This window comes from Lonchura striata, chromosome 5, assembly GCF_050655825.1.
Source record: "Lonchura striata isolate lonStrDom1 chromosome 5, ASM5065582v1, whole genome shotgun sequence".
In the NCBI taxonomy this organism is placed as follows: Eukaryota; Metazoa; Chordata; class Aves; order Passeriformes; family Estrildidae; genus Lonchura; species Lonchura striata.
This window is the reverse complement of record NC_140707.1, coordinates 10585818-10602620: the sequence shown is the minus strand read 5'-3', so window position 1 is coordinate 10602620 and position 16803 is coordinate 10585818. Positions and strand designations below refer to the sequence as shown.

General features: G+C 40.7%; 2 protein-coding genes across 6 annotated transcripts in view; one reads left to right on the top strand and one right to left on the bottom strand.

Annotated features, from left to right (window-relative positions):
- Nucleotides 1–4601: 4601 nt before the first annotated feature.
- PRRG4 (proline rich and Gla domain 4) lies at nt 4602–12456 on the bottom strand. 3 transcript variants are annotated; one of them, XM_085579658.1, is made up of 7 exons: nt 12340–12456; nt 12159–12239; nt 11409–11523; nt 8124–8287; nt 6789–6837; nt 5966–6101; nt 4602–5241 (listed from the first exon to the last, which is right to left on the bottom strand). In XM_085579658.1, exons 3-7 carry the CDS (start codon nt 11512–11514, stop codon nt 5013–5015), a joined length of 684 nt encoding a protein of 227 aa, XP_085435784.1. In that variant the 5' UTR covers nt 11515–11523; nt 12159–12239; nt 12340–12456; the 3' UTR covers nt 4602–5012. The 3 variants fall into 3 exon arrangements, with proteins under 3 accessions (XP_085435784.1, XP_085435783.1, XP_085435785.1); XM_085579657.1 differs by lacking the exon at nt 12340–12456 and having other exon boundaries at nt 12159–12292; XM_085579659.1 differs by lacking the exons at nt 12159–12239; nt 12340–12456 and adding an exon at nt 11640–11994.
- Nucleotides 12457–12988: 532 nt separating this feature from the next.
- The window catches only part of CCDC73 (coiled-coil domain containing 73), a 72400-nt gene continuing 68585 nt past the window's right edge, over nt 12989–16803 (top strand). For all 3 annotated transcript variants that reach the window (XM_085579639.1, XM_085579636.1, XM_085579637.1), the window contains exon 1: nt 12989–15469. The gene's annotated coding sequence lies outside the window, so the exon portion shown is untranslated. The remainder of the gene's footprint in view (nt 15470–16803) is intronic.

Sequence of the window (16803 nt, the reverse complement as noted above, 5' to 3'; positions counted from 1 at the left end):
CAGCTGAACTGGAGCAGTGGAGCAGGAAGATTTTGTCCAGAGTAGAAATTGCAAATGTTAAAGAAAACAAACCATGGCCCTTTTTCTCTACCAGTAAGTGCTATATGGCATGAAGAATCATCTAACAGTAAAATGGTGTGGGTTGGAAGGGAATTTTGAAGGTCATCTAATTCCAACCCCTGGCATGGGCAGGAATACCTTCATGGATGGAGTCCCATCCAACCTGGCCTTGAATGTTTCCAGGGATGGATCCTAAATTTCTCTGGGCAACCTGTGCCAGTGTTTCACCACTCTCATGGTAAAAAAAAAAAAAAAAAAAAAATCCTCACACATAGTCTGAATTTAGCCTCTTTCAGTTTAAAACCATTACCACTTACCTGTCACAACAGGCCCTGCTAATAAGTTTGTCTCCATTTTTCTTGTCCTTCTAAGTGCTTTCAGAAGAGGGCATGTTTTTACCAACTACGTTTAAAAGAAATCAAAAGAGTTGTCAGAGGTTTTTTTCATTCTTTAATCATAGGCTAAATTAGAATTTTCTCTTTTGCTGTGATTAAGTTGTATAAATGTTTATTTAGAAATTGTTATACAAAATAATATAGAGACTAGCAGAGACTAAAATATTGCTACTCGATCACCCAAAATATGACAGCACTTGAAATCAAAGTTCTAAATAAATATAGCCAGTGATAAGTACATTCAAAGTGTTCTGACAGATGAGTAGAAGGAAATATGTTCATAAGATTAAGTAACTGTTTATGCAGTTCAGAAATTACTGGAAATAGTTAAAAATAGCTAAATAAAGAGCAGATTATTTGAGAAGATCTGCTTAAGATTTTTGAGAGGAAAACACATGCAAGTTCTTTACTGTGGAAATGATAGTGATAAATTTGTAGTGACAGGAATTGATTGAAAGATGTTTACAGTACAGAAAGACAATGTTTGAAGTGTTTGAAAATGGCTTCTAAACCCAGAATTTCCTTCCTTTTCTCAATGCCACATGGATCAAGCAAGGATAGCAGCAGTAAAACTTTTGTTGGCAGGAGAGACTGTGGATGGGAAAGTCTGGTTTGTTGCTGTTTTTGGGTTTTTTTTATTACTTTGATGGTTTATTTAAAGCTAGAAGTAGTGTTGCTAATAAGCTGCAGGTATTCAATTAATCTTATTCACAGCTGGTAATCTCAGGAATAATAAGGAATTTTGCTATGCTTTTCAGATTTCAAATATAACTTTTAAGGGCAGATCAGACTGAAACATTCTAGTTAATAGAAGTGGGCATCATTATAACAATAGAATACTCTGAACTGGATTTGGCAACAGCATTGTGGTAAATAATTTGGCAGAGCATTATCCTTTTTATTACCTGAAGTGATCAGTTATCTCATTTTTTGCTCCAATCCCAGTTCAGCTGCAGCCAATAAAAACCTTGCCATAGACCTTGACAGGACCAGAATCAAATGCTTCACAAGTCACATTTTCATGAGCTGTGGTGAGGAAGTGCACTTCCACGTGGTACTTCAGTTTTGCTGCTCTAATGAATTCACAAAAACCCCATCAACCCCTCAACCTATAAATGCATAATTGATATAGTATCACATAGCAGGCTTTCTTATTGCAGCAGTAAGCAGGTTCAGTGTTTTATTTTTCAACTTACACAGCCAGAAATCGCTTTCCTGACCCTTATTATTTGCCCTAATTAATAAACTGTTTTGTTTTATAAAAGGTTGCATGCTGTAATCTCCTGTGATGCTGGAAAGGCTGTTCTGGAAAATTCTTCAAGGCAATGGCTAACAGCACTAATAGTGACACATTTAAAACAGAATTATGTGTTTGCTAGTGTTTTCAACTAAAACACTAGTATTTACTGTTTTGTTTTCAACTATCATAGTAGATCTCTGTTAAATCACTTAAAATCCACTGTCTTTCCTAAAGGTCCTGGAAAGAAATGCCAAAGTCAAAACACTGATAATTTACATCTCTATACAAGTTAGGTTAACTTGCTGCTGCTTTGCTCCTCAAAAAATCTTCCTCCTCCTCTTCCTACTTAATCACAGAATACTTTGGATTGGAAGGGACCTTAAAGATCACCCAGTTCCAGACACCCTGCCATGGGCAGGGACACCTTCCACAGGATCAGGTTCCTCCAAGCCCCATCCAACCTGGCCTGGAACATTTCCAGGGTTCCAGGGACAGCTTGTGCACCCTCAGAGTAAGAATTTCTTCCCAGTAGCCAATCTAACCCTGGCCTCTGTCAGTTTAGAGCCATTTCCCCTGGTCCTACTAAACGGCCTTGTAAAGGTCTCTGAAGTACAAGTCATTTGCTGCTTTATATATTCTAATAGCAACTCTGTTTTCAAAAGCAGCTACATGTAAAATTTGGAAGTGTGGCAAAATAAACTAATTTTAATATAAATTAATAACTCCCCATAGTCTGTCTCGTTGATTTTCCCTCTGTTAACCCTGTTGAACCATGAGCTCTAAAAAGAGACAAGATACAAGGTAAGAGTGTGCCAGGAGTCAGTGTATGAAAGAAGGAAAACAAACTCAACCCAAACAAGTGCTATTCAAAGGAATTTTGTCCCTCTACCAAGAGGTAAGTTTACACTGTATTCAACTAAATTTTACACTTGGCTCCTTCTTTGTAAAATGCAGGATGTGTCTTCCAAATTATCATGCTATGTGCAACCAGTGTTTGAATGTCAGTCCCTGCCATTTTCAGGGTCTAAGGTGCAGACTCCTTGAGTAAATTTGAGTGTTTTACTCTACTGAAAGGGTACTTTACTGCCCAAAGCATTACACCATTGATGTTTAACAGTTATACCCTCTTATTTTTTTTATTAATTATGAAGGACGAGATTTTTGCTTGTATTGAATGGGATCAGTTGCAAATAATTTGTAGGAACAGCAGAAAAATCAAATTTCCAGTGATTGAATGGGATTCTGTACAATTTCTGGAGTGTATTTAAAATGTGGCTTTGCTAGATGGCTGTAGTAACATTGAAGAATCTCTGAATGGTCACAAGCCTTGTGAAAGCCCATTCCTTTGCAGTGTTCCCATCAGTAGCATTATTTAATAATCTTTGAGTCCCAGGAAAAATCTATGTAAAAGTGTGCTCTACTGCTCAAAATTCACATTAAAAATTTTTAAATTGTTAGCTAAATGCAAGGGGAATATGGGAGAATGATTTGCAAGTTTATGATTGCATAGGTTCTCAAAACCTATTTTGTCAACAGTGGCCTCACACAATTCTTTTCAGTCTTACAGAACTTCAAGAACTTCAAAATGCTTTTACAAGTAGGGCAAAAGTGAATTGAAACATCCCAACAGGAGGATTCCCCCATCTCTCAATAAAAAAAAAGAAGCTGGAGAGAGATTTTTGACTCGGCAGAAGCCAAATTCAGTGGTAAAGTTTTGTGAACAGGAACACCAGTGGCACTGCTACCAACTGCATTGTATTTGTTTTTCAAAGGGCAAGACTGCATTGTGTAGCACTGTCAGCACTGTCAGTGTACTCTCTCTATATTCCAGGATTTGAAGTGTTTCCATTATTACAAAGACATCTGCCGATTGAAAATCTCAGGCCAATTTTCTGCACCTTGCTCAACAACACTGTAGCTTCTAGTATGTTAAAAACAGTAAGATTCAGTGAAATATCACATATTCATTTCAACCCTTAATCCTTTAACTTACAATATAAAATGGATTGTAGGCACCAAATTGAAATATAATTTGCTGTTGTCAGCATTGATTCGATGAGGGGGAAAGAAGGGGGAGCTTGTTTCTTCTTAAAAAACTTAATGGTGTGTGCCTAAACTGTACAGCCACTGTCAAACAAGAAACCAGTCTGACATGATTCCTGTGAGACCCTCTGCTCTGGCTTCCTCTGCTGAGGAGGCCAAGGGACACAAGTGGTGGGCAGCAATTTGCTCAGCAAGATCTATAGGCTGCATAATTCTGGGGGTTGATATTCTAATAATATTATGTAAAATTAATGGTGGCTACAGCTGTAGATACAGAAAATGTCTTGACACAGTGAACCAATAACTCAGGAGTTCTTGAGTCTTGATTTTTGATCTAATATGATGTCTCATTCTAGTTAAAAGTATCATTTTGTTGTCCCTGTAGTGCAAGACACACTTACTAAAGTGCTTCTAGGGGGTAGGTCAGCTTTGGGTTGAAAGTTAAATGTCTCTCTCTACATTTCAACTTTTAAACTATGAAATAAACATTACCTGTGAAACCTGGGTAGCTTTTTAAAAAGGGACAAATCTCTGGCTTTTTGCCCAACACCCACTGGCCCACAGCATTCTATTTACTCTCTTTGGCCTGGTATTTACTGTTGAACATCAACAGAATTTGATGCAAGTATACTTTGTCTCACTTGGTAGTGTGCCATGTAATGAATGCTTCCTTTTGATGCAAAATGATGATCATAGAAATACAACAAATTAAGTTGTGTGATCAGCAATGTCTAAACCAAACCAGTGTAATCCACTAGAGGACTATATATATATATATTAGACAGATCACGCCATGAAATAATTTTTGCACTCAAGTCTACTACAAGAATGAATAGAAAATTCACCCAGGAAAGAAGCGAATCTGTCAAACAACCAAGTAGATTTTTATGGTGGTTTAAAATATTAAGTCACAACAATGGCTACTATCAATATGAGCAATTAAAATACTGTTCTTTCTGAAGAAAAAAACAATGAAACTATTAATGAAACATCAATAGTTTGATGGGATGGCTCATATGGAAGAAGGCAGCAGTACAGGACTTGCTCTTTATGCATTCTCTTCTCTTGGCACAGTGCCTTTGTGCAAAGAACAGTCCTGCAGCCCTTGTGCCAGGTGACCTCTTTTCCCAAATGGGAACTTCACTCCATCCTGGTTGTCCAGGAGATCTTTCACATTTCTGTAAATCATCTTGCAATATGCAAGGTAGCACACACTTTTTTCAAAAGCATGTTAAGTCCAGCAGTCCCCCCTCAGCCCAGCAGGAGGTTTGTGCCTAGGGGCCAGGGAGGGACATGGACTTTTGGAAGAAGCGTGCATGCCTGGGGGGCCCTGGGTAAGGGGGTGGGGGCACGCTGTGCTGGCCGGCCGCGGTCACCGCCTGCTCGTACGTGGGCAGCCCCGAGTCCTCGGCTCCGAGGGGAACGGGGCTCAAGGAAAACTCCTCGTGCCTCCTGAAGATGCTGGCTGAGTTCCGTCTTCTGCTCCTCACATAAGCCAAGTGCCTAAACAAAGGTAACAGCAGGTAAGTGGAAACTTTTGCTTTAAATGGAAGCAGGAAGATTAAGTCTTAATAGTAAAATAAACAAAACCTCCAAACCCCACAAGAGGGAAAAGCATGCCTTCAGTGATCACAAAGAGCAGAAGCCAAATACTCCCTCCAAACCACAGGGTAAGAAGAGCTCAGTGATGTGAAATTCATAAGAGAAAGCACAGAATCCTTTTATTTTCCTTTCAAGTTTAGGACAAAGGAGCACTCAGGAGTAGACTCCTGGTTAAAAAAGCATTTCCTCCAAACTGTTTAATCATCTACTACCACAACCACTTACATCTGAGGTAGAGCACATGCCAAGAGGAGCATACAGCTTACTTCAAAGCACCAACAGAACACATTAGACTTCCCATTGCAGGCCCCCACATACTAAAATTATTCCATTATCTCAGAATATTTTGAAACCAAGAACACACACATATGCAATTAAAAAAAAAAAAAGGCAAACCCAAAGGTTTGGGTGTACAATATTGTTTTATGTTTTTGTGTTATTAACTGCAGCATAACTACTGCTGGTGCTCACTTAACTTTGCTCCTAGGCAAGTAAGAACTAGAACTCCACTGGATTTTCTGAGAATACAATAGTTAGGCAAACCCACAGTTATTTTTAAATGCCAATCTTAAGCAAGACTTTGTTTTGTGTGTGTTTGGGTTTTTTAAACAGTGAAATTCCTTACTCTGGTGGTTGCCTTGATTTGCATCTGCTCTTGCAGCAGTAGAAGATAATCAGTGCAATTATAACCAACAGTATTCCAGCAGCAACCAGGCTGATGAGCAGTCCTGTGACGTTAATCTTTTGTAGTGCCTCATCACCTGGAGAGAAAACATTGGTGATTTTCATTATGTTCTTTTCATCTAGCCAGCCTTCAGTTTACACTGTAAAATACTACTTTTGCACTGCTATTAGGCTGTTCCTTCCACAAATGTCTTAACTTGCTGTAAGAAGCTGTAAATCTGTGCAACACAACTCAAGAGAATCATTCACAATCAACTTAAAGCAAAAGGGAGTTGATGCCCCATTTTCTCTACATGAAACTGTTGGGATGCTTGTCTTCCAATGCCTTCCAAATATTCCTTCATGTACTTCATGATCAGGCTGTAAATCTTTCCTTAAGTCCAACTGACCCTTTTTTATTAAACATCTGTCATCAGACTCTGAGCCTAAATCAGGCTGTTATATATTACTATTAAAGAAATGGGGGGGTAGAAAAAACAAAACCAAACCACAGCCACAAAATTACAGCAAAGTTTACCAATTGTGTAATAAAGAAATGGTCAAGGAAATTATTTGTTTTACCTACAGACCTATAATGGATCCCACTTTAAGATGCTTCAGTTTTATCGTATCAGATAATTAAACAGATTTGTACATATCATAGTGATCTTCAGTAAAAAGATCGTTTCTGATTTCCTTAACGGAATGGTTGATCTATAAAGAATATAGTATTATAACAACTAGAAAATATTGCAATATAATAAAAAAGTAAAAAGATTACTTACCTATTTTTATTATAGGGCCTTTAGTTGAATAATCTTTCCAAAAATCCATCTATAAAACCCAAAAAGAATCAGATTTATATGAGATACATAAGTGACAGGCCTATTGACTTATATTTAATATGGTACCACAGGCAGAATTTAGCAATGGCATAAACAGAAATAACTCCTACTGAGTGATTTGTATTTACTCATCCCATGGTATTTTTCTTCTACAACTTTGCAGTAAAATTTCTCAGATGCCAGTTGGTAAAAGAAAAAAGTGTATTTAACTGTACAGTGTTACCTCATATTTCTGCCAGATTACAATAGAAGTTAGGGTATATTCTGACACAAAAAAAAAATCTTACAATTGATTCTTTGCTAATCCCTACAAAACAGTATTTGAGGCAAAGTTAAGTTCTTAAGATTCCAACATTTGCATGAACAGTACTTGAATTCACATCAGCTAGGAAAAATAGTGGGGTTCATTTAAGAGAAAAACTTTTATGTTGTATGACTATCAGGCATTAAATGCGTTGAGCTATAATTTTCACTTTTGCTACCTAGCAAATTACTCCAGCAGGATTTCAATTTAGCAATGTGACCTTATTCTTAGGGATGTGTTAGCAATAGCAAGCTAACACTTCCTTCTTTAGAACATGGGTGTATCCCTCACTCCTTCTGCAGAGCACACCTAGAATCACAGAGAGATTCTTGCTGCTTGTGCAACAACCAGTCTTCAGACAATCCTCACATTCCTTTATTGAGCTGAAAGGTTTCTCACTGTTTCTTTTTATACCTACATATATATATATATATATATATACACACACACCAGGTTTCTTAGCCATGGCTAGGTAGGGAGTTAGAATGTGGTGCTATAGAAATACTCAGCAATAGCTCAACTGCAGGTTTGCTTCACACTGGCCTCTTACAAAACACTTTTTGGGCATGACACAGGGATGCAATCAGCCAATTAATACATTAACCATGTGAAACATTTAAACTGGATGCTGAAAAGTTAGTAAAAAAATCCAGAAGTATGAAAATCTAGGGATATCCACAAGTGGGACTTCTGAAGCTTCATTTCTATTTGTTTGCAGAATGAAATCCACATCTAAAATCTTTAAGACAAAGATACATATTCAAGTGCACTCACTGTGTATCTAAAGCAAGAACCCCATGTAATTGGGATATCTGCTTTTAAAACAAAATAAGTAGTCATCTCTCAGTGCTATATTAAAGGAGTTATAGTATTTGTGTACAATAATTTGTGTTACAATAATTTGTGTACAAAAATACAGTTATTTAGCCAATAACCTCCCTCACTATATTAAATTAAATTGGAACTGCTACCGTTTTTTCAGGGTCTTCAAAAATTTCTCTTGCTTCTTCATAATTGCAGAGTTCTTCATAGCATTCCCTTTCCAGGTTATCATCTGTGAATGCTTCAAAATCAAATCTGTTGTTCAGAAGATGTCGTCCAATGAATAAATTTGCCTCCCTTGCAGATGTGAACACTAATGGAAAAAAAAATCAAGTTGATTTAAAACAAGTTAAGAAGGCTAGATTTGGTATTTTTAAAGAATGGTAAAGATTTTAACACATTGGGATAATTTCTTTCCCTAGCATCTCTTAGCTATGTACAAGGCAAAGAAATATCAAGGTCTCCACCTAAAATGTCATCTTCACTACTATCTTTTCCAGCCATGTAACATAAAATAAATGTATTTGCCTTTCTAATAAGCCATCTCAGCTATTCCTTACTCTGGCCGGGAGAATTTGATTGTCATGATAAATTTTGGTCAAGTTTTGGTGTGTGACCCCTTCTGGGATGTGAGCATCAGTTTTTACTGGAGATCTAAAGAACAAAGTAATTGTCACATAAAGCAGAATTCAGATCCAAAGTAAGCAACACCCTCATCTAGTGGCGGGTGGAGACAAGGGTAGGGGAAGGAAAAAACCAAATATACATTTATCAATATTCTGGTATCTCTGAGTACCAAATTTTATTTACAGAATTTAGTTTTTAAATCACATCAGCAGACTCCTATTCATTGTACAATCATTCTCTTTTCATAATCATGGCACAAAGCTTTGTGTAAAGGAGCCTTATTGCCAAGTTAATTTGTTTTAAGTTTGTCCATGATATGACTTTTACTGACAACATGCATTTCTGAAGACTTCTGAAAAGAAGAGATTCTCTTTTGTGTTCCATGAGGCCTCATGGAGTAAGTGGTGAAGTGAGATTCCAGAACAGTGAGTGAAATTATAGAAGGCTTTGGAATACAGGAATGTATTTCCTCACTAGGCATTTTCCACAGTCAAGTTTTAGCCTGCTCTTGCTGCAGTTTCTTATTAAAAAAAAAAAAAAAAAAAAAAAAATACAGGACAAAACTTAGTTTCTGGTGAAAGCCTAATCTGTGTTCACAAAATTCAGGCTATTTGGTTGAGCAAAATGACTAGAGGATTATTTTTGCAATTGTAATGCAGAAACAGCATTGTTACATACCAAGCTGGATGGCTGAAAAAGGAGATGAGATTCAGGATAAAGTTATTCAATGACAAATTAGCTTTGTGTTCTTGTTAGCCTGTTTGGCAAGATTATCACATCACTCTGGAATTTTTACCCTAATAGTTACTGTTAGATCTTGCAGTGGTATCTCATAACACTTTGCTCTCTGAAAACTGAGAAAACTGCAGCAGAACTTACATATTGGTTGCTTATGTCTTCAATATGATAGAATATTTAAGGAATATGACATCATGTATTTATATAATTTGTGTACTGTTACACTGCGTACTGAAGTAGCTACACATGTGCACATGCATTTGTTTTTGTTATTCTAAAGCAATTGCAAGAAAATCCAAGCTTGAAATATTTATACTACACCTGAAGAGTAACCAGAGAAAAGGACTTAACAACAACAAAAAAAACCAACCCCAAAGCCAAAACCAAAATCAAAACTCCCTCAAACCCACAAGTGAAAAAGGGAAAATAATTAAATGGAAAAAAATTTATCAATATTCTTGGTTCAGTGCAAATTACAAAAGTAACTTCAGTCTTCTGAAGCAGAGATCTTCAGTTTTGCTCAGTAGTGTTTCACTCTTCACCATGCAAGTAGTATTAGCTGTCCTTTGAATTAATTTAGAGAACTGATGCATTTTGTTTAAAATGGAATGCATAATCAGACTGCCTGGAGCCTAGAACCCTCAATTCCCAGGGATACATGGACCTTTTTCTTTTCAAGAATTTTTATCCATTTTTCTGCACTTTTTTCACTTTGTCACATATTTTCATCTCCAACTTACTTGCTACCTGGTGATTAAAACAATATTTTAAGAATGAAACAGATGGAGGATTTGAATTGTGTCCTAAGTGTGAGGGACCTGGATACAGTTCTGCAATCCTTGGTTTGATAAAATGATCCATGCAGTTTTAGGATACCCAGCATTTTATTAAAAATACAACCACACAACATTCTCAGTGAAGCAGCTCTGCTGGTAAATGATATTCAGAAAATGCTGAAGGGGGACAACTCAATGCAAGTACCCTATACCTTTGGCAACTGTTCTACTTGCTAAATTAGTGTATTATTTATTGAGATATATATATATATATATATATATATATATATACAAATTTTTATTAATAAAATATTGAATATTAATTGGATACTTCTCTTTCCAACTCTCTCTTTAAAGAAGGAGTGGTCTGGGCCTATTGTGAGGAGAGAGTTCTCACAGAAGCTCACAGGGAAGAGGCAGCCTTTTTATGCCCAGAGCAATATGGATTTTAATAAATCACCTGTCACAAGCACTTTTCTGCTAGCCATGGTTTCTGCTCCACATACTGCCCTGAAGGACCCTCCTGCTCCATGTGATGACATTTAAAAATCTCTCTTCAGCTTTCAGCACTCATTGTCCACTGAGAAGACTGGACAGCTAAGCTAGAAATTCCTTTTTGAAGCCCTGATGCTTAAAATGTTAAGCATCACATGGCTTTGCTTTGGACTGCTTGAGTCTCTCTGGAGAACGTATTTATGATTTTATGAGTTCCTCTCCACTCCTCTCCCTCCACAGGGAAGAACTGCAAAAGCAGCACTATGCTTATCTTTCCAGGTGTTGTAAGGGGGCCTGGCATTGAGAGAAAATATCAATTTCAAAAAAAAAAAAAAACCAAATAAACCCTTTCAAACACCAAGCCATTTCAGATACACAAATACAACTGTGATGTGCTCAAATAGCACCAAAACAATACTGTTTTAACACAGGTTTCAAACTTCCTGAATTTTGATGTTACTTAAAGGATTCTGGTTGTATCAACCACAGTAATCCCAGAGGCCTGGCAAAAGTTCAGTTGTCCCAGTCTGCACTTACAACTAGATCTGATAGATACTTGATCTTAACACCAAAGTCAGTTATCAATCATTTCAGCAAAAGAGATTAAAATAATCTGAGATTAAGCATAAAACAGCCTAATGTTTTTCATAAAGTTAAAAAAAAAAAAGGCCAAACAACAAAACCACTAAAAAACCCCAAAACCAAAACAACAACAACCAAGCAACAATTAACAGAAGCCAGCAAAACAAAGTTAGAACCAATTTTGGAAAGCACAATCTCGCATTAAAACTGAGTTACCATCTTTCCATTCCGGTTGCTTCAGGTGATTTAATCCCCCAGGGCAGTGAGGAAACGCGAGCACCGTCACATGCAGTTGACACAGCACAACCAAAACCGCGAGCATGGCCGGGATCTGTCAGACAGAAACCACCGCGAGTTGAGCAAGAATGACAATCCTCTGAAGCGTCAGCGATGAACCCGGAGCGGGTCCCGGCAGTGAAGTCACCCAGCGCAAGCACCCACACGCACCCCGGGCTAATGGGTCCCTGGAAGAGGCGCCGACCCGAACTGGTCCTGCCTGTCTCTGGCGGGGCTCTCCTTGTGTAACACCGCACGTGTCGCCGCTCCCGCTCCCGCTCCAGCACAGCGGCGGCCCCGCTCGCCGCTGAATTGATGGGAGAGAGCCCCGAGGGTGCCCCAGGCGGGCTCCGAACCTGCAGAGCTTCGCCTTCGCCGCCGGAGGAGGTAACAAAATCTCCCCGGCGGGAACAGCTACCAAGCCCGTTTTGTCAGAGGCATGAAATGAACTCTGCACGGGGTCACCCCACACAGCTGAAAACACCATCGCCACCGAGGCGGGGATGCGCCACAGCCGCTCGGGGCCACGGCCGGGCGCTCCCGCAGAGCCGCCCCGCCGCTCCCCGGCCCCGAGCGCCCTGCCGCCCTCGCTGCCTCCCCCGCCGGCCCGGGCAGCTCCGGCGAGCAGGACGAGGGCCCGGGGAGCGCCCACGGAAGGAGCGGCTCATCCCGCTCCCAGCGCTGCCCTACCTGTCCCGGCGGGAGCCGGGCGGAACGGCGCACGGGGCAGGACCGGCGGCGGGACCCGGGCGGATCAGGGGCCGGGACAGCCTTTCCCGGGCTGTGCGGCGGGATTCCAGAGGAGCAGGGGCCGGGACAGCCTTTCCCGGGCTGTGCGGCGGGATTCCAGAGGAGCAGGGGCCGGGACAGCCTTTCCCTGGACTGTTCGGATCCGGTGTGGATCAGCCTCTCGCTCCCTGGGCTGTTCGGATCAGGTGTGGATCAGCCTCTCCCTGGGCTGTTGGGATCAGGTGTGGATCAGCCTCTCCTTGTGCTGTTGGGATCAGGTGTAGATCAGCCTCTCTCCCTCTGTCCTGTTCGGATCAGGTGTGGATCAGCCTCTCTCTCCCTGGGCTGTTGGGATCAGGTGTGGATCAGCCTCTCTCTCTCTGTCCTGTTGCGATCAGGTGTGGATCAGCCTCTCTCTCTCTCTGTCCTGTTGCGATCAGGCGTAGATCAGCCTCTCTCCCTCTGTCCTGTTGCGATCAGGTGCGGACTAGCCTCTCTCTCCCTGGGCTGTTGGGATCAGGTGTGGATCAGCCTCTCCTTGTGCTGTTGGGATCAGGTGTGGACCAGCCTCTCTCTCTCTGTCCTGTTGGGATCAGGTGTGAACCAGCCTCCCTCTCTCTGTCCTGTTGGGATCAGGTGTGGACCAGCCTCTCTCTCCCTGGGCTGTTGCGGTCAGGTGTGAACCAGCCTCTCTCTCTCTGTCCTGTTGGGATCAGGTGTGGACCAGCCCCTTCCCGGAAGGGCGCGGCGCAGTCCCGGGGCCGCCCCGAGCCGCCCCCGCCGGCGCTGCCCGAGCCCCGGCTGCGGCCGCCCCGGGACGGGAGCGCCCCTGGAGCGTCAAAGAGGGGTCATGGGGGCGCTTGGGCTGCCGCTGAGGTTTTCCCTCGAGTACCACCCTGGGCTTTGTTCCCTGACCTGTCCCCGGCGTAGGCAGCGGGTCCTTTCTGCTCCCGCAAACCCTGTTTCTGTTAAGCCGGGCTTTTTGCTGGCGGTGCTGAGCAGCTGCTGGGGGTTTTGCTGCCCGGAGGAAAGCGCACGGTGCGCCGATGGCACAGCGGCTGCCGGCTGAGCCAGAGCGGGCCGGGCGGGGCACAGGGGTGCTGCTGCTCCGTGCTTAGCGAGCATTTAGCTCTCAGAGAGCCTTATCTCCACCAGGCTTTCTGAGCCAGGCAGCTGGAAGGACCAGGAGTAGTTTTACAAATGTGAAAACAATGTTTTTGTTCTTTTTGTTTTGATTTTTTGTTTGCGCGTTTTACTGTTTCGGGCTTGTTTGTTTGTTTGTTTGTTTTGGGTCCGTGCCGGTAAACCTGAACCTTACAGGCTAGAAAGGGGCAGAAATGGGTCCCCGAAATGCAGGAGGCTGGTTTGCACCAGCACACCCCTATTCAGGAGCTCCCATCACTCCTTCCCAGAGCAGAGGCCAGGCTGAGCACATGGATCTGTGGCCCTTTTGGCTTCTCCAAAGGACGAGATAGAAACAATTAAGTGCTTCACCTTTGCTGTAAGGATTTGTTTAATACTGCGTGCTGGGAGCATGAACTGTGTGAAAAATTTTGGGATAGGCTGGGCTGCATTAAAAGCTGCACACCAAAGAAACTCTTGGGATACGTGAATGGAAGGATTTTGCTACTAGGAAATCCAGGGACTGACAGTGATTTGTGTCTGTGCTCGTGTGTCTCCAGTAGTGACTTTGGATTGTATTCTTTATTTAAAGTGCTGGCATGCCTTGTATATACAGAAGCAGGAAAGAGTAGAATGAGGGGGTATTGGGTAACACTAGTGGAAGTGATCAGAAATTCCCTGGAGAAAACCAGAAACTTCTGATGTGTGAAATAAGGAGGATTGTTTGGAAGAATGATGACTGTAGTTAAATATTTACTTTATGACATCAACATGCTGCCGTTTAGAGGTACTTGATGAACATGTAACTTACTAGCTGGGATGGCTCTAATGCTTTTTAGCTGGTGGAGATCTCAACAGAAAATTATATATTCTGATTGTGTATCTGCTTATAACACAGTGGAGAACTAAGATAATAATATATTAGAAGAAAACACTGTAGATTGTTTATTATCTAGATAATAAGGAGATAAGAATACTTGGCTGCTGCTTGTTGGAAGGCAGGAGAAACTACCATTACTTTGTAAAGGGCCTTACAGCTTTGTCCTATGCCCCTCTACTCAACCCTCACCCTGAGTTCCTACCCGAGTGTCTCAGAGGGTGGTGCCAGCTGTGAAATAGCTGCTGACAGCTCCAGTGCGAGGGCATGAACGTACAAGGGCTCTGTGGTGCATTTAAGTGTAAGTAAAATACCTGCATGCCAGTGTGGGAACTTCTTTTGTGTCCTAACAACAGCTTTGTGTGAGGAAAGTCTGCTGTACAGGTAGCAGGTAATCTCCATTGTGTTATGCCAGCATTGTATGACACTGTTAATAGAGGGGGGAAAAGATTTTTGGAATTGTTCACGTATGCCTTCTGGGGAGTGGATGTGAATCCATCCCGTGGGCCTGCCCATATCAGAGGAGATGGCTCCAGGTGTGGACTGAGACTGAGGGCTCAACCCCATCCAAACCCTCTGCTGGATCTCACCCCTGCTCTGAAGATGGAGGAGCAATGCAGCAGCAGGACTCTGCAGGGAGAGGCCCTCAGAGCTTTAACACTCATCAAGGGTTACCCAAATTCTTCTGCTTTAGTGCATGTTTTAGCAAAAATTTGTGTCTTCTGTCTGTGTGTGCATGGGTGCTTGTGCAGGCGTGGTGGTTTTTCAAAACCAGTATAGCTTATTTATTATTAAGCTGTAACAAAATAAAAAATGAAGTTTTATAGATTGGGAAAACAGGACAGAACAGTGTTTCACTTCGGAGGAGATTGTAACTTCTCCTGAGTGTCCCTCTGAGCTCAGACTCTGAGTTTCCAGCTCTGTGACCTTGGGGACTGGTGGTGAATCCTCACTCAGGGTGGCTGTGCAGGTAAATGAAAAAATTGTTATAGATAATGACAAGAAGTGTGCCTGAGTTCTGGTTTGTTATGCAGATCAGAGAAAAGGTAATAACAAGTTAAAAAGGGTGCAGCAAGTGCTGGGGTTAAATAGAATATTTCCCATGTATATGCAGCTTTTAGCATGGCAGAGGAATAAGTACCTTTTGCATGTAACTTTCCTACTTGTGAAGTGTTTTTTCAGGTAAAATAGCTTTGATTTGCAAGCTGTGTGATGAAGATGCTTGGAAGGATGGAGCCATCAATTAAGATATTACTTTCATCAACCTTTCCAGGTAAATACCAGTATACAGTTTAGTAGATACATAATTAAAATATTTGGAGAGGTGGAAAATAGGAAGTTAATTTACATCACTTGCTTTTAATATTGGGTGAATATATAATTAATGTTTCTAAAAATATCTTTAAATTACTTGCCATACTAGCTGGTACAGTTATTTACCTGTATTTTAGAACTTCACTTCTTGTGATATTTGTTAAAATGTTATTGGAGAAATTAAATATGGTGCTGTTGAATTGAACCAGGACTGTGTATCCCTCACAAAAGGAAGATGGTACCAATCTATATTCACACACTGATCATTTGATTTTGAATATATTGATTATTTTGCTACAAATAAATAGTGGTGTATTCATTTTTACTATTCAGGTATTAATTTCAGTATAATAAAGAATAATATGCTTTACTGATTTTTGATTAGGAAGATCTTGTATGGAAATATATCCTACCATAATTCAAGTAATAAGTTTCTTACTGTTCGGTTTCTCATACAGTATTTTTCAGTTGATCTGATAATGAAATGACATAAATATGTAATTAAGAATTACAAATCCTCTTATCAAGGATATGTGGAGCTGTGTGTATCTGGTCTGTTCTTTACAGTGTTTTATTTGATATCCTGACTCATATGGCATAGATTTGTCCTTTACAGAAAACTATTTTAAGTTCTTATATTTGTGAACTAAATTTCTGTCCAGGCAGCTTGATTTAGGAGTAATTTTTTTTTTTTTTTCTAGAGGTAATTGAATGCAACAGATTTTAATTATTGATTTTCTACAGTTAACATTTAAGGGCTTTTTGACTATCATACTCAGTAATAAACATGTCAACAAGCAAGTGAACCATATCAGTATCTCGGAGAAATCTGGTACCCCATTCCACACAGTACCTGCAGGAGGGAAAGGTTTTTCTAGATCAGACCATATTTGGAAAACTTCTTTTTTGGGTACTCCCTGGTGTCCTTTACAACTTCCTTCAGAAATGCCTGTTTTTCCAGTTAAATTGGTTAGTCTAATAAAAGACATAATAAGTTATATTATGATCTTTGAAAAATCTATTATCAAGTAGATCTTTACTTGGATTCAGTGTTACTTTTTTAATGACGTTATAGTAGTATTTGAAATGTGCCTTGAATTCAGATACACAGCCTCCCCATCCTCTGGTTCTGGGATGTCTTCTAGCATCCAAGCCCCGATGTTTCCACTCGATCTCAAGCTTCTGAGCTCTGAGATTTCTATTTAGTTCCTTAGCTATTTCTGTTGTGTTCCCTTGTTTCCCTCAGTAACTTATTTCTCTGTGGAGTTGAGATCTTGGGTTTAACCAGTTTCC